Source organism: Semicossyphus pulcher, unplaced genomic scaffold (genome assembly GCF_022749685.1).
Source record: "Semicossyphus pulcher isolate SPU_LCO1_2020_fin unplaced genomic scaffold, fSemPul1.0.p SCAF_11, whole genome shotgun sequence".
NCBI lineage: Eukaryota > Metazoa > Chordata > Actinopteri > Labriformes > Labridae > Semicossyphus > Semicossyphus pulcher.
Window position 1 is genome coordinate 24,168,773 of NW_027211615.1, and position 26,945 is coordinate 24,195,717.

Below are 26,945 nucleotides of genomic sequence, written 5' to 3' on the forward strand. Positions count from 1 at the left end.
AGAGCTCTTACGTTGTGTTTAGTCCACATGTCTACATCAGATTCTTTTACCACCATAGTCGATATATATTAATCATCATAAATTTGGAATAAACGCATAGTTATCTTTATTTTAAGTAGTAATGATGGGAAGTTCTGAAAATGAATTTTTAAGGGATTGCCGCCATATTGAAAGTTTTTTTGTAGCCTAATTTTGTGATACTCTTGGTGACATTGTGCTAATCTGTTAACAAACATGCATGGATTTTTTTAAATGATTATTTTAGGACACCTTTGCCTTTATTTGTAGGACCGCTAAAGAGAGACAAAATATTAGGGGAAGGACTAGGGATGCACTATATTGGATTTTTTGCCGATATCCGATATGCCGATATTTTACAACTCATTTAGCCGAGAGATCATCAACTCTCTTCTGTATTGGAATTAGCGTACAGTATAATGGTGATACTCTTATCACATTTGTTACAGCGGTCGGGGTGACGGGTCTTGAGATGGTTAATCAAGTTTGTAGCGTTGAAAGACTTTGCCTTGGCTCCTCCTCGCATCACCGAAGCTGAGCAGTCATTGCAAACAGCAGCTTTGCTATCTATTTCGGACACTTTGAAAAACTTCCACACCACGGACATTTTGGCTTCTAACTCTCTCATGCTGCAGGTAGACACACGTGACGTCATCACACTGCGCCGCGCAGGTCTTCTTCGCGCCAGGGACATTGCGCAGAGGTCGGGCATTTAATCAAGTATGCAGCAGCCCATTATTTTAGCGGTTAATTATCTCGGCAGATATCGGCGTGTTGGCCGATATCCGATAGTTAATTTTTAAGACGATATCGGCTGATACCGATAACGTGCCGATAATATCGTGCATCCCTATCCTCTATATATGGGGCGCCTGCTGTACCCCCTGAGCTAAACCAGCGCCCTCGCCTTCGTAGACTTTTGACAAACCTGCATGCAGGGTCTCACTCATAACATAGAGCTAGCTTTGATGCTATCATGTAGTGACTAAAAGGCCTAAAATAATCAATTTAAATCAACCGAACTCCATACATATTTCATTGTAACACTACGTTTGCTTTGTGGAAACATATCAGACAGTTTTGGACTTCTTGGAAGAGCAGAGGATTAATTCATTCAACATTTTGTGTTCTTACAGGCATCAATAATTAAAGTGGTTTTAGTGATTTTCATACTGCGAGCTGCTACATCAGTTTCTCTCGTTCCCCCATGCCCTAATTTCTCCACCCTCAGACACTGCACGTTCGGTTTCTCAGAAATCTCACGTCTTGTTATCTGTCGTCGCAGTTTACAAGTCTGACCGACATCTGTGTTGCTGCTTCGCTCATCAACAAAGATGCAGTGTAGTATTGAGTGTGTGATCTGGACAGCTGCCCTGTGGAAGCCCGTGTGCTCTGAACTCCATCTGACCATCTGACTCTGACTTCATCCTTCATATTAAATGGATCTGTGTGTTGGTGTCGGGGAGGAGGTGGTGGGGATTTCCTCTGAGAACACTTTGTTTTGCTTGTTCTGTGATTTCAGGGAAGGTACAGTGTGTACAAGTGCTGCTTTAAGGGTCCCTAAATTTAGCCGTAGTCTTCCTCATCTGAGCCTCGAGGAGGTGAGGATGTTGGAACTTGTGCTTTGCATGTTGATGTTGTAGCCTGAATTTGAACACAAATCTGGTATTTTTGGAATCAGCTGTTGACGATGTTCCTTATTACCGTACTTGCTCAAAGCAGTTGTCAGTGTTGAGGAATGTTCTGCCCTATTTAATCCTTTTTAAGTGGAGTTTATTGAGATAACTTGCTGTTGTGCTGTTTGTGTTAGCTTTCTCCGTGACTTTCTACTGATGGCAGATATATAGATAGATGTACTTTATTGATCCCATTCTGGGAAAGTGGTGACACATTTCAGCCTGTGCCAAGTGCACCAGTTTCCCTCTCTGCTCTCCTTACCTAGTTAGCTCGCACAGTTTCTCCAGACTCTCCAGCCCAGACTTTAATCCTGAAATTAGTGTACCGACAGATGTCTTTGGATAGTTGTGTACGAAACCAACCTCGGCAGAAGCCAGGCCTTTTAATCTCCTGTTAGTTTTCTGTTTAGTGCTCTGTCATGATGACCGTTGACTGGAAGCTAGGGGTGATGGTGGTTCGATCCCCAGCTCCCTCAGTCTACATGTTGAAGTGTAGTAGCCATCAGTGTGTGAATGGGTGAATGTGTAATGAAGTGTAAAAGCGCTATGAGTTGCAAGACTAGAAAAGTGCTATGTAAGTGCAGTCCATTCCATTTATCGTGAAGATGTTGGCATGTCTCTTCTCTCTCTGTTTGTTATTCAGAAGCAAATGTATAAGGCACATCCGTTCAGCCTCAGTGTTCTTGTTCCGGTTGGTGCCCTGCTGCAAATCACAGTTTAAGCAGACCACTGCAATGTGAGGAGCCAATCACGTGAAGAGGCTTCATGGTTTTTGAATGTGTAAACCAACATTCAAATTGCTTTTGGGCTGTAATGGAAATATTCCTGATAATCTTCAACAGCATCGTTAGGATCCTTTGAAACACGATGCAAGATGAGTAGACCTGAAGTTGCACGCTGGACCTGCTAAAAGTACAGTATGTTATTATTGTAATAGATTGACTACTTTATTATATCCATTCAAATTTGATTCACAACTGTACCATGGAAAAGATTACCTGCATTACTTCCATTGTAAAAGCTAAACAATAACTGTTTAAGAAAACCTTGGGGGTCCTTTTTATACTGTTTATGCGGTATGTTCATCCCTGGAACATCTGGAGTGTAAGTATTCCTTTTACAGTGACGTGACGACGACTGTGTGGGTCATTGTTGTTATGATGACGCAGTTTTAACTCATTTGACCCTCGAGGATGCTCCTCTGTCTGTTCATTTCTACAGTGTTCATGATTATAACCTGAACAATGTACCTACGCCTAAAGTCTATTTACAAGATGTTTCGGCCAGGTTTTAAAAGGGTGCGGGAAAAAACGAATAATTTGCAGTCTTAGACCGACTGTAAAGTACTGTAACCGCCCCTTAAATATATTTGCAAAGCGTGGAATAATCAGGGTATGTCTGAACAAAGCAGTGGTTCAAACGTTTGACCTGTGTGTCCTGTGAGTCTGTAAACGATGCCGCAGCCCACCGTGTCCCCTGCCTCTTGTTAATGAATGGTCTGCAGGTGCTAGAGTCTCCTTGTGGGGCTAATTAAAGCACGTCATTACACGGGCAGTTAAATTGTCACTGTACTGTTGAACCTGTTTGAAATGATAATGGGGCTCGGCTGGAGGCGGTGCTGCGTTGCTCTCCAGTCAGGCGCCCTGTTGCTTCGGATCAGGAATTACACCGGCAAAGTAAGACCTGAGGAAAGATCCGCGAGAACCGAGCGTCCTCCTGATTGTTTGAAACCTTTTGAAGTTGTTTGTCTGATGTTTTTTGGCACACATGATGATGCTTAAACGTGTAAAGTACATACCTCTATGTTTTTACTCAAGAGCGACCTGTCCCTGATTAAGACATGTCCAACTCTAGAAACTAGTATCTCCTCATCTTGAACCATCATGCAGCCTTGTTTAAAGTGAATTACAAGAGATCTACGAAGAGATATCTGTGGTTTCCATGTAAAGTCATTTAACATCTCTATGCAAATGCGCATGTGCCGGTGTTTGTTTTACGTGTTGCATAGTCTTGGATCACGCTGGTTAATTAGCACCAGGAGGGGAGGGGTTTGTTGTATTATAAGTGCATGGGTAATGACCCTGTTGGCATAGTAGCAGCATGCTCAATGGGCCGTGTGTGTGTGTGCACAGCCGGTGTACAACAGCCAGCCAAATGCCCTGCCTTCAGTGCGACATCTCTTGGCACACGACTCTGGCAAGCGACTTGTGTGCAGGATTCACAGCCCCCCACCTCTCTACCCAGCAGAGATATGACTGTTATTCAGTCTGTAACCTGCTTTCTCAACCACACACGTAGCTGTAGTAGTGTAAATGAATATTGTCATGTAATGAGTCATTGTGAGTAGTGCTCGTCGTGTCTGCAGGGTCTCATTCAAACAACAAAGAATCTGATAATTTTATACGACTTATTCCCTCAGGTTGGAGGTGTACAAATTAGTGGCATTTGATTGAGCTGTGATGCTCAACATGTGATGAGAAAAACTGCTGTAAATAGGGTGCGGTTTAATTTAATATACAGTTTTTGCAGACTGTGTACTGGTGGAAGTCGCACTATCGAGCTAAAACGATTAGTGACAAAAATAACCCATTTGATTCAATAAAGCAAGATAAGGACACGATAAAGACTCTCTGAATGCATCTTTTATAGCACACTTGATGATTGGATTGGTATTTTTTATCACTTATTCCATGTGGGAAGGATGTGCCCAAGGATGCAAAGTTTGTGTCAAATCACAATCACTTATCTTTACTCGTTTGGTGCAAGTGAAGTAAATTTATGGTCTTGTGAGGTACAAGTATTTGGAGTGAAGTGGGGGGGGTTGTAATATTAATTAATAGGACTGACATAAATTTTAATGGTTTATTTGTACATACGTTTGTGGAGCTCCAGGGACAATGAATTTACAGCAACGTCAAGTACGGATGTCAAAAGGGTAAAGGTACTTCTCTGCCTGCCAGGATCATCACCACACTTGCAAGGATTTTGCCACTGGAGGTCTTTGATCCTTGCCCATGAACAGATTGAGTAGCGAGACCAAGACAGATTTGCATTTGAGTCCAACCTCCAGGTAGAGTTGCAAGGAAAGTGGTGAAGCTAATATCTACAACTTCCTCTTCCGTTGAAATCCGTTTCAGGCTCGGTAGACTTTTGGTGTTGCATCTAGTCGTAACGTTTGAATTGGAATGATGCAACTGGACGTTTCAGATTTGATTAACATAATTTATGGGACAATTGTTCTTTTATTCCTCATATTAGAACAGCTATTGCCCATTAATGTCCATTAAAAGTGATGGAGTGCAGCTGTTAATCATCCATATGTGACCAGTAATTCCAAAGATCAATGTCCAAAGATGGTACCAGATGCATAACATGCTGTTGTTCTGACTGTCCTTGAAATTCAGCAGAAATGGTGTAGCTCGATGCCCTTGCTGGAATAGTGTAGACTCAGCCCTAGTAAAACCAAAAGCTGGGATTGACATCACAGATTAATGAAGATTACATGCGGCGATTACTGGCCACGGGATGAATCGTGATGACCTCATGTCCCATCAGAAGGCAATAAATCAGGAGATGTCAGTGGAACTCCCGGGAGGAAGAGCTGGGAACAGGGAGGTGGACAATCAGGTCACCTCTCAATGACATGGGAACAGAAATAGCTCAAGGTTGCAGACAATGTTTTGTAGGTAGTGCCCATCTGTGCATTTTAAAGTTATTGCATTAGAAGCGTCAGTAACGGCTCCTTGGAATATCTCTCAAAGCTTCACCAACATTTGAGCTGGACTTTCCCTAAGAGGCAGAAAAGAGTCAATCAAGCCTCGGTTCTTCAATGCAGACGCACCCCTCCATTGATACTGGATTGTTGGCAGACTGGGATCTTGCATGGGATTACACACCAGGCCTGGATCTCACATTCTTAGTATTCTTCGAATGCAAACATGCACATCGCCCCACATGCAGAGGGCTGACCCCTCTTTTGAGAAAGAAGCGTGCAGATCCCATGCTTAGTGACCCCAAACTGCCCTTGCTTCCACTTCTCACTGCCACCTCTCTCGGTTCCCTGTGTCTTTTTTATTTCAGCTGCCACCGTCCAATCACCCATCCACCCTTCATCTGGCGTGGGAACTTACACCTGTGGCTCTCCCCAGACATCCCCGCCACATCCTCGGCCATTACCAAATTGGACTGTTTTGTGTCTTGACTCAAACGACTCTTCCTGAATTAAATGAAATTAGAAGTCTGGGTTCATTTTGCCCCGTGTGATGCAAAGATGGCACTTGATTGTTGAGTCATTCCAAGCAAACGCGGGTTCACTCGGTGCAAGACACATAAACATCCAATTTTTTTTCACCATGCCCCCCTTCTTGACTTGAAAACTAGGATTTCTCAGAGTAAATCCTCTAATCCATTAGGGGAAGGGCCGGGAAGGGTTTTGGAGATTTGACTGACAGAGGATTCTTTGCGGTCTCGAAAGAAGTATTTCACCCTGTCAAATTTAGTTTTTTCGGCCAGTAAATGGGGCAGGTTGATGAAATTAGGATATTCTCTGGGTTGTAGCACAGTTGGATATAAGAGCAGGACTAATGTGAGAACCACTGGCAGCCTTTTTGACTTTGCCCATGCGACTGTCCTGCCCGGGCTCAGTAGCACACATGCTGACACTAATTGTCCTCGTGCTGACTGTGTCTCTTCATGGACAATGGTTTTGATTGGGATGGGGGTGAGTTATGGTGTTGGGACAAGGGTCTTTGTTCAGTAGCCTTTCCCCCTTCCCTCCCCCACTCCTCCCCTTTATCCCCCTGCCCATCCATCTATCTTGTTCCAACCATTTGGGCAGCTGTCACTTAATCCAGCTAATCACAGACTGGGATGGTCTGTGGGAAACCAGACTAGTCCCTGGCTTTGCTCGACCCCAACATACACTGACTCAGGAACTATTTAACCAAACGATTACAACATGTAGGCATGCAAGCGAGCCTGGATTTGAGGTCAACCCAGAAGGTGGAGGTCACATTATGGCCACCTGTTCTTTCTTTGGTCTTTTGATTCTGCCTCATTAAAAGGTTGTCTACAACTCAGGCACCATCGCAAGAACTCCTGCAACTACTGCATTCGTTGCCACTCCTGGATCCTCTTGTATGCATTGGCATATGCATACACCCACCCACATGCTCAGACTGGGGCAGCTAGCCCACCCTGTTGTGGTGGGGGGAGGGGGAATGGGTGGAAAGGTCAGAAGCCGAGCGACATGTCATGGGATGATCCACGTTCATGTCAAATAATCCATCTTCGAGGCTGCATCTGTTGTGCGTCTGCGGTTGGACGGGTTGGCGGAGCTTCCGGCAACAGAAGCACGAGCGTAGCCCCTCGCCATAAACCCCCAGACTCGCTCATTCCCTCTATTACCACTTTTGAGTCTTAACCTCTCAGGAGTCTTACCGGTAGCTACAGTCTCACACAGCTGTACCCCCCCCCAGTGTTCAAACTCTGACCCAAGCCCTTTAGCTCACCCCTGTCCCGTCATCTTCCATCCCCTTCTCTTGTCACCCGTGGTCTTCCACAATAACACTCCCCTCCCCTTCCTCCCGCCACCACCCACAGCCAGACAAGCCTTCTTAATCCCACAGCCCAGCAGCAACCAGCCTACCAGCTTGTTGGTCCCCCAGATCAACAACACAGACTGTCACACACACACACACACACACACACACACATTTTCCAATCCCCCTCCCTGTGATTTCTCTTTCCCGCGTCACTGAAGCAACCGCAAGTCCCTCAAATACTTGCCTTATGCCTTTTTTTTCAGACCACCCCCCCTAAAAGACAACGTCCTATCAATGACATTACAGTAGAGGTCACAGCAGTCACATTGTGGCTACTACAACTGTCACTAGTGGTGACGTAATGAGTGCTATTTAGGTCAGCTGGTTGCCTAGCAGTGTGCCCTGCAGCACACCAGCTAGATTACCCCTGTGATGCTGGTTAGCTTGGTTAGTTTCCATCTGTGTTTATGGGTGTTTGTTTACTCTAATGTGTGTCAGATGTGCAGAATGCTCACGTTTTTGCTACATTAATTTACATTTTGCATGTTTTATAGACAATCTCTAAATATCCAGTAAAAAGTATAGATTTAAATGTGTATCTAAGTTATGAAATGTAAGGCTAACAATCAAATACTTGTTCCAAGGAAGAACCAAGGATTCAACAACTTCTTTTTGTCAGTTGTTCAGTCTGAAATGAGCCAGAATATAGAGCAAAATTGTCCCTGCATTTTACCGGCTTTCAAGTCCAAGTCTTTCACCAATGGCACCAAAACAAACATAACCCTTTTAAAATATATGAAACAGAGAAAAGCTTCTCGATAGTGCCTTGAGTCGTTCAAGTCGAGCTGAAACGGCATTTCGAGAGTATCTAGCTTCCGTATCGTATTTCCGAGTGAAACAGGACGTGCAGGCGGGACATATCATCAGAGGGATTTGATTTGATCGTTGAGAAGTGGGCGTAGACAGACGTTCTCCACAGCGCAGTAGCTAGCTAACTGTCCGAGCGTTCTTGGTGCTCTGTGGCTAAATGTTGCAGATTGATTGGTTGAAATTGTTTGGTGCTAACTTACGTAAGCACGCGTGAAATTTAGTTTTACCGGAAGAAAAAATGATCGGATTTTGATAGAAGAAAACAAAGAAATGGATTTTCTGTATTTTCTTTTGGCCTATATTGTCAAATAGATGCACAATATTACCGGGGATGTGATCTAAAAGGATTATGAAATGTATTGTCTGTTTTTTCACTTATTGAATGACATTGATGCACTTCTGTTATACTGGTAAATTGTAAAGAATAACTTGGTATGAAACAAAATAATCCCTTTAGCCAGTTATTTTGTTTTATTTTGTATATGGACTGTGTAAAGGGGTACGTTGAAATGAATTAGGATTAAAAGAGACACTGAAAAATGGCACAAGTAGATGTCTGTGCTGTTCTTCAGTTGCTATCATACAAAGGCTAGCTCTACATCTGATAAATAGATGTTGATGCCAAAGGAATCGTTAAATAGTTCCTGTAGCCGGGTTGCTAACGCTAGCCCGCTAACAGTCTGCTGGTATGAGGATAGCAGCTCCCAGTTCCCTCGAGTCTCCTCCTCTCCACATCCGAGTCCTGCAGCTTCTCTTGGCTTCCCTCCACAGTTGTACTTTACTGAATCTGGCTCCCTCATCTCCGTATCATTGGGTTTCACCGGCAGCGTAACTCGAGCCCACCTCACTGTAACGGGGCCAAGTTTCATGAGAGACTCTGTAGTAGCAATGAAATCGATTTTTGCATCATCCGTGTAAGTGTGTGTGTGTGTGAGCGGATGCTTTTAGAGGAGTTGTGCGACTGTATCTAAAACAATCCTCATCATTCCTCTATTTAATGAAAGTTACAGGTAACGTGTACTTCCCTCTGGGAACAAAAAGACAATGGCCCTCAGTTCAATGTTCCTCTTTCATCTGAGAGGAGACAAAGAATCAGTCGTCGGGTCAGTGAAATGCATGAATGAAATATGTTGATGTTCTCGTACATTATGATGATCTAATCACCTGAACTGTATATGCGGGTTTGTAAGTGAGCTGTGACTAGTAGGGGTCGGAATCGCAGGGTAACTCGCATACGTGGCCCACGATGACGATAATATCGCGACACAGTGATTCTGCGATAATTGATATATTGCGAGACAATATCACAATATCTGATTAACTGAAGAATACAAAACGCCCCGAAAAAGATAAAGCATTTTTAGTGTACTTGCATTAAAAAAAACAACTAAATATTGAGTCTTGTAGGGTAGTGCAGATGTTATGTTTCTTACGATGCAACTTTAGGAATCATTCACTGTATTTGCTTTGGCTTTCGATTCCTGAAGAGATGAACAGTTTATTGTATCTCATCAATGACTGAGGTGTCACCGATGCTGCATTCAACCCAAAGAAATCAGCCAGTGAGCAGCCGTGCTGATTGCTGTAGCTTGTTGGGATCATCTGAACAGAAATGAGAGAATTCCTTCAAACTGTTTGGAGGTCATGGAGACGAGGGATGTGTTGTTTTGTCCTCCGACTAATTTATTTTCTTTCTCCTCCTTCCAGCGGACATACACGTTGATCGTGGAAGCCTGGGACTGGGACAACGGCACACGCAACAGTAAGTCTAACATTCACACACACCTTAATACTGTCCTTCTTCTTCTTCTTCTTCTTCTTCTTCTTCTTCTTCTTCTTCTTCTTCTTCTTCTTCTTCTTCTTCTTCTTCTTCTTTCTCTGCCCCTTCATCTCCTTCTTCTTCTCCTTCTTCTTCTCCTTCTTCTTCTTCTTCTTCTTCTTCTTCTTCTTCTTCTTCTTCTTCCTCTGCCCCTTCATCTCCCTCTTCCTCTGCCCCTTCATCTCCTTCTTCTTTCTCTGCCCCTTCATCTCCTTCTTCTTCTTCTTCTTTCTCTGCCCCTTCATCTCCTCTTCTTCTTCTGCTCCTTATTCTACTCCTCCTCCTCCTCCTGCTTCTTCTTCCGCTGCTTCTTCTCCTTCCTCTCCTCCACCTCCACCTCCACCACCTCCTCCTCCTCCACATTGAATTCCTCTTGAACACTACAGGTAGCAGATTGAGAGTGTGTCATACTGTATAAGATGCTTCATATAAAGGACGAGCCTTGGTTCCTCCTCAGCTATGCCGGCTCTGGCGGTCGGTTGTGACCAGCTGTATCCTGTTTTCCTTGCTTATGTCCGCTGGGTGGACTCCTGAACGGCCCCTTTTTCCCGTCTGAGCAGTAGCTCCGTCTGGGAGGAAGAGGACCCATTCAGGACTATAGTGTGTGTATGTGTGGACTTTGATCTGTGGAGACGGTGGCATATTTCACAAGTCTCTATAATGCCTCTCTGTGTATTCAAGCAGGTACATGAATGCGTATACAGTATATACTGGAGCTCTCTGTCCTCTCCAGTCTAAGCTTCCTCCTTATTTATATGAGGTCATCACATCCTGTTTTGTCCATAACATCAAACGCACTTCCACTCACGAATGCAGACAATGGAGAAGAAATAGATTTTGACATCACAGCGCTTTGATTAGACTGTGGCAGGCCCTGTGTATTGTGTGTGTCTGCACGCTGGCCTGCGGTAATTGTGTACATTCACAGTGATTAGCTCTGATGTTTCTGATGGATGTAAGGCCAAGTGTTGCTTGACAAACCAGCCAGTTGATTTTCTGCCAGGTAGTCGTTGCCAACTTGCTTTATAGTCGCCAAATAGATGCAATTTGGGTGTAAAGGTACAAGACACAAGACGCACATTTTAAGCCCTTTTAAGTTAATTAAATTTACCAATTTAAGAGTGAGGAAAATGCTCTTTTATCCAAGTGTGGAAGGAATCCGATCAAACTGATAAGAGGACCTTGGGCAGGTTCGATCCGTTCTTTGCCTGAAAGCCGCACCGACCCCGCTGTTAGGTCACAGGCATCAGCTGATTTCAACCTTGATGTCACGGGTTCAAGAGAACCAAAACGTCAGGAACAAATGCTCCTTTCAACCTCACAAGGGGAGTCTGCTCGTCGTGGCAAACCTCGGTCAGGTCACAGCGAGGAGCAGCAGAGACTGTAGTCTTTAGCTGGCAGGCGAGCCGGGCAGATCATTATGTTAATGAGATGTTTATTTGTTTATGTGAAATGTTGTGGCACACACAATCAGTGCTCTGTTTTCACAGATCATGCTCAAAGCATAATGTGATTAAAGAGTTGCATATGTACGTATATTTTTAGCATCTCTGCAATATACGTACGCTTTTTCAAAGTAAAAGCCTGATCTGGAATTCTGACTCCCGTCGTTTGTTCACAATGCTTTTATTTTGAAGTGTTTCCCGGGCTGTTGTTGTTGTATTTTTTACTTTATTTGTCACTTTATTTGATCGATAAAGTCACTCACAGGCTCCTCATTGAAATAAAAACGTAGCCAGAAGTCTCCCGCAGGCCATAAATATATATGTTAGTAAACTAAATCAATGACATCATGTTACAGACGTAACTTGGGTGCGATCTCTCCCTCTCTCCCCCTCGATCGCTCGCTCTCCGTCTCTCCGTCTAGGCTCATACGATTGTTTTCGCTGTGTGTTAATTATTTCTAATGTAAATAAGAGTTTTCCGTTAAGACCAACCCACGAAACCTTTAAAACAAAGACCAGAAACTATCCCTGGATATGCGCGCTGCGGACGTAGGTGAGGACAGCGGAGGAGCAGCGGAGGAGCAGCGGAGGAGCAGCGGAGGAGCAGCGGAGGAGCAGCGGAGGAGCAGCTCCGCCTACTCCACGAACAAAGTATCCAGAGAGAGTTGCGTCAGTTGAGATTCAATATGCTCCATGATCCGCCATTGTGATGTCGCAACTCTCTCTCTCTCTATGGCTCTGAAAGTACCCTCACTCACTCAGTCACATACAGACCCATGTGTAGGGCCGTCCCCGCTTGAGCTAAAAAGCCCTGTGAGGTTTTTAGTTGACCATCCAGTAGCACCGACGACTGGATGTCCACCAGCTTCCTCTGAGTAAACTCAGACATAACAGGAATCTGCACGCTCCGACCGTGTCACATCCTGAGCCTTTGATCGTCGAGCCTTTTGTGGGTTAAATTGTGAAAAGCTTTGAACAAGTTAACAGTAGATTTCCACAGCTTGGCAGTGAAGCTGTCTGACCATATCCTGACTTATCAGTTCCAAACTACAGGATTCTTGAGTGCAGCGATCAGCTTTGAAAATGTGTTTGATCCTGTCTTTCCTTTCCGGTTTACCTCTCCTGTCATGTCTGGGTTTTATGATTAACTTGGTTGGAATAACAACCAAACACTGTCAGAGAGTGAAGCTCGCAATTAAGCCTGACTCAGCATCAGCCTCTTGTCTCGACCTACGTAAGAGCCCTCCAGTGAGTCTGTCTGTCAGTGAGATCGCTCTCCTCCAGCGTCACGTCCCCCAGAGTGCCTCTCATCCCTTCCCCCTGTGTCCTCAGGAAAGGCAGCCGGCTGTTTTCCTTGTGTTTATCGAGCAGGAAGTGGAGTGGACTGGGCGGCCCGGCTCAGTGTTTAGACACCGATGTAGCAGAGCCCGGCTCGGGCCCGGAGCCCATTGTTCTCTATCTGGCAGCGGCCGGGGGTTATTTCTGTTATTGTTGCTTAATTCTGTCTGACATTGTGTCAGTCCCCCAGCAGAGGAAGGTGTGTGTGTGTGTGTGCGTGTGTGTTCCTGCTTGCTCACTTGTCCATGGTGCATTGCAGCCCAAAGCCATGGAGGAAAGGAAATCACAGACCCCCTCTTTCCACAGAGATTGTTCGCCAGCCTCGATCCCACTGTGATAAAGATTGCTTTCTTTCTGGGGGCTGGCGCTGCAGTGAGCCCCACCGAGCCAAACAGTGTTTAATGTGAGTGTTGGTGCGCCGGAGGCTAAATGGTAGCAACCTCCCGACATGACGGTGCACATACAGAGAGCTCGGAGAGGCGCTGCTAATGTGTGCCATCTCCAGAAAATAGATCAATTTGCAGGCAATGAATTTCAATAGCGTACTTAAAATTCAGAGGGTACTTTGCACACACACACAGCTTGATATCAAAGTGTCTGTCTGCTGAATAAGAATGCTCGGCTTTATCTTCTGAGGGAGTGACTTTACTACAGAAGAAAGGAGAGGCCTCATTATTGTTCAATGTCATTGTTTCAAACAAGTTATGTTTATGCCCTTACTGGTAAAAGGGGCTGCTGGGGGGCTTCTGTGATCTGTCTGGGGAGAGACATTAAGTTAAATGTTAACTTGTAGTGTTAGCTTGTGTGCTAATCCATCCAGAGCTTAATTGATCTCATCTTTATTAAATGCATTAAGTGGCTGACGACCCAAAGCTAATGTCGGCCATTAAAAGCTGCAACGTTTGACTTTTTTGGGCCATTTTTTCCTTCCATATTCTGACACCTGAATTTGCGACATCTGCCAGTACTGATTACTGATAGCAGTACAGTAGTCTTAAAAACGTAATGCTGTACGGAAGTTGTACTGTATCTTCCTGTCAGTGTATGGCCTGGCTCATGTTACACCCGAAAACATTAACAAGTACATACATCCCCTCCAGACGCTTTTATTAGCATGTAGCTCAGACTATCCTTACACTCTCCACTAGCACCGCACTGTTGTTGTTTGCTATCGTCACACCATAAATGACCTGTAAATCGTTTCTTCTTTGTTGCTATAAAACAAAAGTTGCTGGTGGCAGCAATGACACCTCCATGGTGGCAGCTAAAATCTGAACTGTCTCTGGTTGCAGTGTTTTGTATGCAACTGTTTTGGAGCAGTGAAGAAGAATCAACCTCCATGACTAGTGGGGTAAAAGCTGAATCTTTTCGGGGGACTTAAAAATGACGGTATTGGATCGATGCGTTGACTAGCATACTTGCCGATACCCGCCTTTTAGGCTGTATCAGAGGCATTTCACGTACTGGTCAGTGTTGCCACAACTGTATTGTGAACACAGCATTGCAATGTTGCATAGTTGTTGCATATTTAGACATCCAACAGTCAAATATTCACTTCTCTGTAAGCTCTGTTTTGGCCTCCACCAGCGGCTCTCTTTAGCTGCTAAATGCTCCACTACAGTTCATCATGTACACTCTGCTGTTTGGGGGTGAGCAGGTAGTTTTGGTGCATTCTTTAGAGCTGTTTCATGAAAACAGCTGCCTGCTTGAGCTGTAAACAAAGCCCTGAGAGCTGAGAGAGTGAACCAAAACTAAAACGCTACAGAGCAGACAGCTAGCAAGGAGCTAAAACGTGCTAATAGCTCCATAAAACCCAGTGACCCTCCTCAAAGTGTGGGTGATTAACGGGGGGAGGACGGGATCTTTTCAACATTTATCTTCTTGGTTCTTCAAAGCAGAACACAGCAGCCTTTAATTGATTGTTTTATTGTTTTTATTCTTTCAGACGAGCGGGAGCTCCTGATCGAACGCAGCACTCACACCGGTATGATAAACCCCGGGGACCCCTGGCAGACCATCCTGTACGACGGCCCGGTGGCTCGCCTCATCTATCGCATCCGAGTGCGCTGTGATGAAAACTACTACAGCAACAAGTGCAACAAGCTGTGTGTTCCTCGTGACGACTACTTCGGTCACTATCGCTGCGAGCCTTCAGGGGCCCGGGTGTGCCTGGATGGATGGATGGACACAGACTGCACGACAGGTGAGCTTCCATTCTCATACTCACAGCAACTGTAAAACTTTTAAAGATGGTTTGATCTTATCTTGTTAATATTAAATCCACTATGCCAAGCACAAGAAAATGACAGTAGCTCCGCCGTCATGCAGCCTTTGCCATTTTACGTTGAACCGAGCTACACCAGCGTAAAGCCGCCCCAGAACGTAGCGTTCCCCAGAACGTAGCGTTCTGGCGTAGTGGAAGAAAAAACGTGCACGAGGTGTAAAAAACAGCGCGTTCTTCACATAAACACACAGCGCTGTCCGCTGTTTACACAGACGCCGTTTCAACTCTGTTACTACCTCTAACGGCAGCTCAGAGGCGGAACGACTTCGCCCTGCTATTCTTACTCCGTGCGTCCCGCCTCGAACTGGCAGTGTAAAAGGGGCTACTGACTTATACCTTCTTTTTAGAGCTGCAACAATTGATAACAACTAGGGATGCACGATATTATCGGCACGTTATCGGTATCGGCCGATATTGGCTTAAAAATGAACTATCGGATATCGGCCAGCACGCCGATATAATTAACCGATAAAATAATGGGCTGCTGCATGCTTGATTAAATGCCCGACCTTGGCGCAATGTCCCCGGCGTGAAGAAGACCTGCGCGGCGCAGCGTGATGACGTCACGTGTGTCTACCTGCAGCATGAGAGAGTTAGAAGCCAAAATGTCCGTGGTGAGAAGTTTTTCACTTTGTGTCCAAGTGTCCGAAATAGATAGCAAAACTGCTATTTGCAACGACTGCTCAGCTTCGGTGATGCGAGGAGGAGCCAAGGCAAAGTCTTTCAACACTACAAACTTGATTAACCATCTCAAGACCCGTCACCCCGACCGTCGTAACAAATGTGATAAGAGTATCACCATTATACTGTACGCTCATTCCAATACAGAAGAGAGTTGATGATCTCTGCAATTAGGTGTGCGGGGAAAAAATATCGGTATCGGTAATCGGCTAAATGAGTTGTAAAATATCGGCATATCGGATAACGGCAAAATATCCAATATCGTGCATCACCATGTACAACTGATAACAGTTTTTATAATTGACTGATCATGATGGACATTATTCAGAGAGATGCCATAAATCTGCTTTCAGCTTCTCAAATGTGCCTTTCTTTGTCAATTATGATAGTTAACTAAATATATTTGGACTTTACGTTAAAAAAATGTAAAGATTCTTCAAGATTTTTACTTTAAGACAAAAAAATACAAATGACTTTGAATTTTCAGGCACAAACACAAAGTAATGAAGGTTATAAAGGCTTGTATTGAATATGTAGTTCAATGTATTGCACCTATTTGACTGTTACATGAAGTCGTAGTAAACATAGCATCTTCACCAATGATTGGTTAAAATCGACTCCAAACTGCACAACAGCATCTTCTCTTCACGTTAACCCGATGTAGTCGTCTAAGCAGCTTTAAGAAGAGAGCCTGAAGCGTGTCGTGCGCTGCCTGCTGATGTCTCAGTGTAGCATGTCGGGGTCGTGCTTGTGGGTGGTGTCAGAGAGAGTGGGGGGCCTCAATAAATCACCCAGCTGACCTTAGAAGACGAAGGGTGAAAAGAGGAGGAGGGAGGAGAGGGGCTGGCTTGTTTTTAAGAGGGGGGGGGGTGGTGTTGTACATGCAGGCTATAAAGTTGTCCCGTACTCGCCCCCCTGCCTCGGTCAGGGTGCCATGAATTCTCACGTCTTGTTGCACTTGTTAGAAAGATGGCAAACAAACGAGCTTCTCCTCCTCCCACCTTTCCGTGTCATTGCCTCCCACTTCTCTCCGGTCCTTTAAAGAAGGAAAGAATGATGTGTTTTTTATGGGAAGACATGTAATGATACTCGTCTCCCAATGGAATTTATGTTTCATCCTTTTAATCTTTTTCCTTTATGATGTCTTTCTTTTTCTCAGCGATCTGCAGGCAAGGCTGCAACCTGTTACACGGCGGCTGCTCTGTCCCAGGAGAATGCAAGTAAGACTGGCTGCAATATCTCGTCTCTTTCATATGCAGGATCTTTTATTTCTTACTATGAACCAGGGCTGCACAATAAAAATGTCATTGCAATAACTTTTTGTTCTGCAATATTTATGGCAATTTTAAATAATTAAACAGGATTTATACCAGGAAAATGTCCATATAAGCAATTAACCCTCTCCTGCTTTTACTACACTTCAGCGACTCTGACACCGGCATGAAAAAGTAGAGAGTTCAGGTGGAGCGACGCTTTTCTTTATGCATGTGGGCTGCAGTTGGGTTACTTGTACGGTACAGTCATCTACCATTTCTAACGGTGTTCAAATGTGTGTTTAATCAGTGTGACCAGCTCGGTACACATTAACTTTTGGAAACGAAAGCTCATCTTATCTCACTTCCTGTCGGCACACACGACCTCGTGCCCTGTCAGCGCTGCCGGTGTAGCCACTAAAAGTAAACACTCCGCAGCACGTTCGCCCCGTGAACGGTCTGTTTATGTAGCCACAGCGTTAACCAGCACCGGGACGAGGTGTCGCCAACATAATCAGCGACGGCAGCAGCATCGCGTGCCTGTTTACAGTTTACAGGCAAAAGATGCACAGACGCTGTGCTCTGATATAGAGCTGCACTAATGTGATATCAGACAGACTTTTCTTACTAATTAGTCCTTATAAACGAGGAACTGGCAAGTACTCCTTTTGCACAGAGCAGCAATAAAGTTGCAGCTTGACGTGTTTCACTTGATTTGCTTCATTATCGCAAATTTTCGCCCACCTGGAAAAAGCCACTGTCAGTCAAAGTAATAATATTTTAAATTGGTGCCATAGCTGTGGAGAAAGTTGTACAAACATTCAGCATGCTACAACACCCAGCATGCATTGCACCCCTCCCTCTGAAAGGAATGGTCGAGACGCTGGAGTGAAATACTACTGTTTAGCTGCAGACAATGGCAATACGGCAAGAACATACCGGTGGATCGTCTAAAAAATCTTCAGGTCTGCAGTCTACATTTCAAACCTGACGATTTTGAACGAGACATGACATCGGAGGCGGGCGTCCTAGACTGAGGAAGTGTGAATGGGTTTTCCAGGGCCCATTGGAGAAGCAGATAGCGTCCTCTAAAGGCACAGAGCGACATTGCATTTTGTTCTGCCATAATGGCATTAGCTCCCCATAACAGCATGACAGGACTGAGGTTGAAAATCGTCGAACTGGCCCTTTAAGCTGTCATATTGTACGTGCAATTACATTATATGGTTTTGGTCTACTTGAAGGAAAAGATGGTTTGTGTAACAAAAAAAAAGGTCTTAATAAAGAAAAGTGTCAAAATTAGACCAACTCCCGATCTGAAAGTGTGAAAAACACAAGGAAGGATGGAATTTTGATGCCAGACGGAGACACCTTTACTTGTCGTGGCCTGTTCTGTTCTTCGCCTCAGCCTTTTTCTTCCCTCGTGGGCATCTCCACCTCAGCTAAGAAGAAAAGGGCAGCGCCGCGCCTGACTTCTTGTATTTTTATCCACCTGAAATCCTCCGCAGAATACCAAGCATCCCGGACTGAAGAAAGAGGGAGTTGTCGGTGTGTGAATTTGACCACTGTAAACGTGCTGGGAATTGTCATATCCCTTCCTCATCCGCATTGCAGTCCTCCTTGAAGGGCAGGGGGCAAGGAAAGGAAATGAATATCCCGCTGTGTTATGTACATTTCCCAAAGTGGAAATAGATAAAGTGATGTGGAATAGCCCTGTAGGTCCACATTTACAGGATGTGGAACATCCTGTCGTCATTTGTAACCCCCCTCTCCCACCTGCCAGATGGAAAGAGACACTTGCCTCCCACTATTAGGAAGAACAGTTTGGCTCGGAGCCGAGGAATAACAGGGAATGACCAGTTTTAGGAAACTGCTTCACATATTTTTGTGTCTGCCTGAATGAGTCGGCTGCATCCGTATTCCACTCCGCAGACAGACAACAGCGGGAAGCACCTTATTCTTCTGAAATGTCAAGTCACAGTCAACAGGAAAAGGTGACATGAATAGAAGAGCAGCGGGAGAAGCGGAGGAATCTTCCTGCAGTGGCATGAATTGAAAGAAAGCCTCGGGTCACGTAAAGCTGGCGTTAAATCCCTCGCCATCTCTCCTTTTATTCCTTTTATTTCACCACAGTTTTATGGGCCGTGCCCCGTCCGCCGCAGGCTTCAGAGAATCACAAAAGCTGGTACGTGCCTGTTGACACGCTGCTGATTGAGGCTTTTCATAAGAAGACATTAGGCTTGTTCTGACTTATTTGTTGAAGGCTTGTCGTGTCCTAAGAATCACTCTGGATTAAAACATTTTTACGTCTCTGAATGTTTTGCAAAGCCCACAATTTAGGACTCAAACCCTGAAGAATCAAGCCTCCTCCACCTGTAAGCGCCTGATGAGTAATTGTGATGTCAATACGACCTCAAATCAAACCGCAGGACTCGTCTTATGATACCTACGAGCTTAAAAAGCAGTTATCAAGTCTCCTTGCCAAAGTCCTGTTAGTGTTGTTGCTACATTGCTGTCAGACCCTCCGAAGCTGATCATATACAGTGGAAAGAAGCATGTCAAGTATTCCCCCCCTTCAGCCTGAGATTTCCAAAGGCCTCGTCTCTCGCAGAGACAGCGGTGCCGTCTGCAAGAGACTCAAAATAGCCGTCAATTGACAAGACAGCTGGCGCGACGACACCGCAGCCTTGGAATAGCCAAGCGCCGTCGTGAAGCTGCAGGCGTGTGCGCGTACACGCTGTGTGTACACACAGTCGTCTCCAGAACCGCCGTGCCACCCCGGTAGCCCTCAGCCCCAGACTCTAACCCGAGCGCGGGGAGCCGCTGGAAGTATTCTTAACCCCTCCTGCCCTGGAATGTCACTCTCCGCTAAGATTAGTTGGCAGGAGGCCTTGGGGTGGTTTGACGCTGATACGGTGTTAGGTGTGTTTCCACTGTTGAGCAGGTCGCATCTGAGGGCTCGATCCAGCCACAAGCAGACTGTCTCTTTGGTCCCTTTTAGCAGCTCACACAGACTTTAAAATAAACGTTGTTCTTTTTTTTATCATATTATTTCAGCATCCTTTGCACTCGTTGTCTCTCGTAGCATGTGCATATAAGTTTAATGTTTCATATTTAATATCTAAGGTGGGCTTGTAGTTTTTAGTTGAATATTTTTAATGTTTAATGCTTTGCTACTGGCAAATAAAGCTGATTCTGATTCTGAAAAGCTGCCACAATTGCCAAGTTACAAATAAGAATCGACAGTTATTCTAAAGTCTGTGTGAGCTGCTTGACGTGCAAAAAGGACTGCAAAGAGGAGTGCATTAAGACCATCAAAGCCAGACCAATCTGCTCTCAGAATACAGGAAGTACTTCTTGATGTTTAAGTGATAAACTGAGTCACAAACCACATTATTTAATCAAGATTCAGTTACTTAATTTCCTTTGGCTGCACACACGGCAGTAGAAGGAATTGTGCAAAACAAAATCAGTACAAACAGATTATTTTCCCCTTTAAATATATTAAAAGTAACAGTGAATTTAACATAATATTTATACTTTTTTATACTTTTTAAATGTGTATAAAATACCCTTAGAATTTAATGTATGTACATTTTTAATTGGAGGTGTTGGAAACAATTTCAACCACTATACTGTTAAAAAAAAAACATTTTTAATTCATATTATTTTGAAAACCAGTGACCTCCCCTTTAAAGCTTCAATAGTGACCAGAACACTTTGATGATGGCAAACCACCTCGGTCATCAGATTAACACTCATCTTACTTCAGTTAAAGACGGGATATATATATAGACATATATATATATATATATATATATATAATGTTACAATGTTGGATGTCCAAGTTTCAAATCTGTAGGTAAAAGTATGTTGGAGTAATCCCCAGGCTTCCTCAGCTCAGTCTGCAGGCTGCTGTGAACGCCAGGTTTCAGACACTTTGTGACGTCACAAAGTGCAGCCTCAGCAGGCTTCAGAGAGCTGGCCAATCAGTGGAAAGTGGGCTTGTAGGGGCGGGGTTTCTTAAAGGGACAGAGCTGACTGAATCATTTCAGGCAGAGGCTGTATGACGGCCTGCACAGAGCACCAGTGTGAGAAAAATGAGGAGTTATTTAACTGTAAATTATGCTAAGCTACTCCACAGGTATCACAGAGTGAAATATGAAGCTTTAAATTAGCATAATACCCCTGAGTAACAAATGCACACGTCAGACTATGAAGGACAGATTCATAAGAGAGCAGGGTGAGGAAAATAGATGAAGGCAATAATGAATGTCATGTTCTGTGTTTAATCAGGTGTGCCTACGGCTGGCAGAGCCAGTTCTGTGATGAATGTCAGCTGTATCCTGGCTGTGTCCACGGGACCTGCAACATGCCCTGGCAGTGCAACTGTGAGAGGAACTGGGGTGGCCTGCTGTGTGATAAAGGTGAGGAAACTGGAGTTTCTTTTTTCTTTGGTTTGTTTGTTTTCTGCTGTATTTCATCACCGCCCACGCAAGACGACAGAAGAGTTCCTGCTCTCATCCGGCACATCCCCTCGAGCTGCAGCTTCCTGTATCTGATGAGTAACGAGTCAGGAAGAGATGCAGGCGAAATGACTCTTGAAATGACAAAGCAGCATATCACCATGTAGAACACTGCAATGCCGAGTCCTCTTCCCTCCTGGTTCTCTGCGAGTGGAGACCAGCAGCTGGATAGTTTTACTGCCTGTGAGATCTGAGCAGCAGCACAGACACTCGATCCCCTCACATCCCTTCGTCACTGAGGGCTCTTCAGGGGATGAGAAGCGGTCCTCAGATCCCCGGTGGAGACAGATCCCTGCTCTTTTATTTACCAGCCTGTGGGCTGACCCTGGCCTTTAGCCTGAGGACAGTGTGCAGGGATCACATAAGGTTTAGTCGAGTTTGTTCTGTGGATGGAAAAACACGTGTGTATTTGTAGAAATAAACAGAGAAAATACATCACTTAGGGTATATAACTACCTGTAGAGGTAGAACTCAGGCAGGATGGATGAATTAATGTGTTCAATGTTGAATTTTGCTCTTGGTGTCTCTAAATGTGCGTCCTCCTCCAGATCTGAATTACTGCGGCCGCCACCATCCTTGTGTGAACGGAGGAACCTGCATGAACACTGAGCCAGACGAGTACCAGTGTGCCTGTCCTCAGGGATACTCCGGCAAGAACTGTCAGATAGGTGAGAGCTTACGACTTGTGTTTGGTCGAGATGGGCCTTTTCTCATTTACAGTATTTACTCTTTTGACTTCTGTTGGCTTCATTGCCTTTGTTCTCCCAGGTTCATTCAGATTATAATTCCTGTTATGGAGCTACTTAAAGCTCCTGTGAGGAACTTTCGGCTTGTGTTGTTTTTGGCGCCCCCTGTGGACAAAGCCGTACCTCTTATCTCTTTGCTGATTTTGTCCTGTTCATGCTTAAGTGGTGGTTTTTAACACAATATCTCACTCATATGTATCACTCACTTTAAATGTTTGCCCTGGAAAATGTAAACAAAGGCAGCGTGCAGTTAATCGCTTCGTCTGACACCTACCCCCCCCACCGCCAGCAGGTTCAGCCATTAAAAATAACTATATAGAAATAATCAATCTTGTCGCTGATGGTCTGGTTTGCTTTTGTAGCTCATATAGAGTCATCAGAATTAATTTCAGTCTGTTTCATAACCTGTGAAAAACTCCTCACAGGAGCTTTAAAGCACCACCGTAAAGACTGTGCTGCACAGCAACGTGCTCATAATGTTCCGGGTAATTCCAAAGCTGCAGTGTTCAGTTTCAATGATCAGTTGATGGAAAAATACAACTATTTTCAGAATCAGAGAGCCATTAGTTAATTTATACAGCAAACAGTCTGGCTCCAGCTTCTCAGATGGAAATATCTGCTGCTTTTCTTGGTCTTATTTTGGGTTTTTGGACTCTTAATATGAGTTTAGCAGGAAGAAGATGCAATTTATGTCTCTAAGAAATCAGGGTAGAGATTTTTTTTTACATCATGTATGTTGAACAGTTGTTTAATAATTCAAGAATATAATCGGCAAGTGTATCATTAATGAAAATAGTAAGTTACAGCCTGTATCTTAAGCAGCAGATACATAGAATCTCTGCTTTACAATGTTTGTAGTCATGGAAACATGTGACATAGGATGTCATATAAATCCCATACAGAAAGTCTTAGTCATGTTCTGAACATGTAAGAGCAGAGAGTAATGTTTAACTTCTCTACCAGCCGAGCACGCCTGTGTTTCCGATCCCTGCGCCAACGGTGGGACATGCCACGAAGTGCCCACAGGGTTCGAGTGCCAGTGTCCGCCGGGCTGGGAGGGTCCCACCTGTGCCAACAGTAAGTCGCCCACGTTCAGATCAATGCCCACAATCTAACACTTTTCTTCCGATGTTGTGAATGCTGTGAACTGAAGTGTCTGTTTTCTCAGATTTGGACGAGTGCGCCTCCGGTCCGTGTGCTCGGGGGGGAACCTGCATCGACCAGGAGGACGGCTTCGAGTGCGTGTGTCCACCACAGTGGGAGGGAAAGACCTGCCAGATAGGTGAGGCTCTGAAAACAGGAAATACTTTTCCTTACAAACAATTCTCCCTCTCTACAGGGAGGTGTGTTTTGCAGCAATTTTTTCCTGTCGGCACCGTTTTCTAAAACAAATAAATGTCCTCGGAGACTCAGTGCTCAGGATATCTGTGTTTTGGGGATTCAAATTGGCAACCAGCAACCTGAGCCCCATGGCCAGAGTACAAGCTGTCAATATCCTGGATGAGCTGGCAGCTGCGCGGCCGCCTCTTTCTGTTTTTTTTTCTCAATGACTTTATGAGCCACGAGTGTGTCTATATCCGGCTGTTTGTTTGTCGCTGACGGTGGCATTCGTTTCTATATCGCTCCGGTCTCGACAAGCGGACGTGACCGGCGCGAAGCCAGGAAATGGATTACGAGCGGTAAACAAAGTTGGGTTGCGTGTGTGCGTGCATGCGAGTGGAGGGGTTGGAGGGCTGCAGGTAGGAAAGAGATCTCAGGAGTTCAGTGTCATCTTACCAGCTCGGATCTCAGCTTACAGGCAGCCATTGGCCTCCTGTCTTACCTGGCGATTGTGTGTGTGTGTGTGTGTGTAGAGTTTAGGGTTTCACAGAGAAGACAGGTGTGTGAGTGAGCACAGCAGGACTCCCCGCAGACTCCCCCCTCCCTTTTTTCTTTCGAATATTCGAGCAGTGCTGATTTTCTTTTGATGTGTTTGGAGGTTTGTGAGTGAAACTGTGCTGTTTGCATTTATCTGATCTGTATCCACTGTTTTATCTTTGCGGCCTTTCTTGGTGAGTTCTGTGGACGTGTAGAGAAGCCCTTTAGGTCCGGTTCGGCACACAGGACCTGACAATAAAGGACGGGCAGTAGATATTATGGGCAGAGAGAGGTGTATGATCTGCAACAAACTCCTTCCAGCATTAAAACTGTTGCAGTCATGTGATCTATCTTAAGCGCAGACCAGCTAACCTGTCACTCAGAAATGGCTTCTCTAATAGTCATGCATTATTTGAAATGTCTAAATCAAATCTTTCTAAATTTAGACAGAACCTTGAGAATGAGTTACAGGAGCAGTCCAGCAATTTTGTATTGCAATGCTTTAGTTTGGGGACTCGCACTAGAGTGGGTATTTAATAGGGAGTAAAACTGAAGCAATCGAAAGCAGATTTTTACTCCCTTGTGACAATCAAGCTCCAAAAACACCTACATTTTAGTGTGCAGCAAGTTAGCAGCATCTTTTTGTTCCTTTGTTTTCCATGCTGCCTTTTGTAACGAAGGCTGTCTGTTAAAGATTCGAAGAGGTGATAACTAAGTAAAGTTATTAACTCTAACTTTTGCCCCAATATTTGACTTAAGCGGGGTACACGCTACAAGATAATCGGGACGATTTTGGGCCAAATTCCCCCCTTCCGACAATCGCAAGCAAAGTCCCGTTTTTTTAATTTGTTCTAAAGATGATCTCTCCAGAAGTTCCTGTGGCGTGAGGGATGTTAAGAGTGATTTTACTTCCCCGATCTGTTCGGAAGAACGTCGTGGCCGCACCGATTTCAAATCATAAATATTTCCGATCTGATATCCTGTTGTGTGGGGGGAACCCCGATGACAGCCAAGCATGCAGTCTGTGGATTGTCACGTGGAACGAATCAATAGCCAATGGGGAAGCAAGCTGACTGAAGAAGGAAGCGCAACAACTGCAGCCATGGCGACAAAATGCCTAAAGTAACAATTACAGCCCGTGTTCACGCCGTCTCCACCACTTCATCCAGTTTGTTCTTTTTTCCTCCTGAATTTTCAGTAAAAAGTCCAAAAACTATCATCGCCGACTCTTCCTGCCCATTGTCCGCCATGTTTGTTTACTTTATAGTCTCATTTGACCGTGGGAGATTCTGCGAGATTTCCAGTTGTGAGAGTCGGACTCTGGTTGTTGGTGAATGAATCTGTCAGTGTGTGCTGCGCTTTTTTGGCGTAATCGTTGCTCTCCGCACGCTACAGGAACAAAACTGTTCAATCCATGATTATATATCATCATGTGTGGGCTCTCTCACATTTTCAACATCTGTTAACATTTTAAAAATCTTTTAGCGTGGGCCAGGCATTAGCAAAAGCAACGGTGTGGGTTCTGTAGTTTTTTTTGTTGGCTTTGCTTTAAAGGTTGATTTCTGGTCTCTTTACTTTCTTTGTCCTTCCTTTGGTTTGTTTTAATCAATGGACGTGGTTTCCTTCTACATCCTGCCTTCACAGATGCAAATGAGTGTGCAAAGAATCCCTGCGTGAACGCTTACTCTTGCAGAAATTTGATTGGCGGCTATCACTGCGTCTGTTTCCACGGATGGTCCGGACAGAAATGTGACATCAGTCAGTATTTCTCCTTTTTTTTTTTTTTAAAGTCACCTTTTAAACCTCTGTCCCTCCGCTGACGTCCTCTTCTTCTGGCTAATCTCAAACGCCTCCTCTCACTTCCTGGACACCGAACATAGCTGTAGTTTAGTGTCACTCACTTTCCCCACATGTGGTAACCCGTTTCTTTCTCACCTTGGCAAACTGAAGCTCCAACTCTGTAGTCATGACTGAACTTGCATGCCCAGTTTCTTCATCTGGATCCAGTGCATGCCAGTTACAATCTGTACGCGGTCTATCTGGCACTCTTTGGCTTCACTAGTTTCTTTTCCTTTGACTTAATCTGTGCACATCCCACATTGCAGACTACGTCTTATAATGGACAACATGATAAATCAGATCAGCTATTTAATGTTCTTCATAACCTTTGTTAATAATGTTCTTATCTTCTACCTCTTCAGAAATCAACGGCTGCCACGGTCAGTGCAAGAACGGAGCTACATGCAAGGTATCGATGCTTTAACTTTACGTGAAATAAAAATACATATTTAATGCCTTCATTGAGAGAGAGGACAGTGGATAGTGTTGGAAACAGGGGGAGAGAGAGTGGGGACAACAAAGAGCCAGGGGGTGGGAGTCAAACCCGGGGCCGCCGTATCGAGAACTGTAGCTACTCTGAACATGGGACACACGATGTAACCGCTGAGCTAGACCGGCACCCCTTAAAGTTTTTTCACATATGTATTGCGAGTATTATGCTTGATGCTAGTATCTGACAATGAAATAAGTCGTTTTGTAGGTATTCTTGATGATATTTTAGAGTTTGTCGTGTCTTGGAAAGCATTAAAAAATGTTGATGACTCATCCCGTACTGGGCTCGTTACTAATTTAGAGTCCAATTAAAGTCTCCTCATTTTTTTTTTTTGCATCAAATGCAACTGTTTCTGTAAACTGTAACTGTTTATAAATGTATAAGTTCTTTCCTCCATGACTTAAATTGCTGTAAGTTACAGCCCAGTGTGCATGACCTATGAGTTAGCTAATGGGTTAGCATCCCCCACTCCCCCTTTGTTGGCTGCAAATGCTAGCTGTTAGTCGGTAGCCCTTTTTACACTGCGGTTCAGCGACAGCGCTGTAACGAAGCTCCGC

General features: G+C 44.6%; 1 protein-coding gene across 1 annotated transcript in view; it reads left to right on the plus strand.

The window, feature by feature from the left end:
* Window positions 1-26,945, plus strand: part of jag2b (jagged canonical Notch ligand 2b) — a 51,723-nt gene that overhangs the window by 10,057 nt on the left and 14,721 nt on the right. The window contains exons 3-11 of the mRNA XM_069686506.1: window positions 9,815-9,869; window positions 14,655-14,912; window positions 16,834-16,894; window positions 21,224-21,354; window positions 22,002-22,121; window positions 23,163-23,276; window positions 23,368-23,481; window positions 25,701-25,814; window positions 26,258-26,304. Coding sequence (XP_069542607.1) covers window positions 9,815-9,869; window positions 14,655-14,912; window positions 16,834-16,894; window positions 21,224-21,354; window positions 22,002-22,121; window positions 23,163-23,276; window positions 23,368-23,481; window positions 25,701-25,814; window positions 26,258-26,304 — 1,014 coding nt within the window. The remainder of the gene's footprint in view (window positions 1-9,814; window positions 9,870-14,654; window positions 14,913-16,833; window positions 16,895-21,223; window positions 21,355-22,001; window positions 22,122-23,162; window positions 23,277-23,367; window positions 23,482-25,700; window positions 25,815-26,257; window positions 26,305-26,945) is intronic.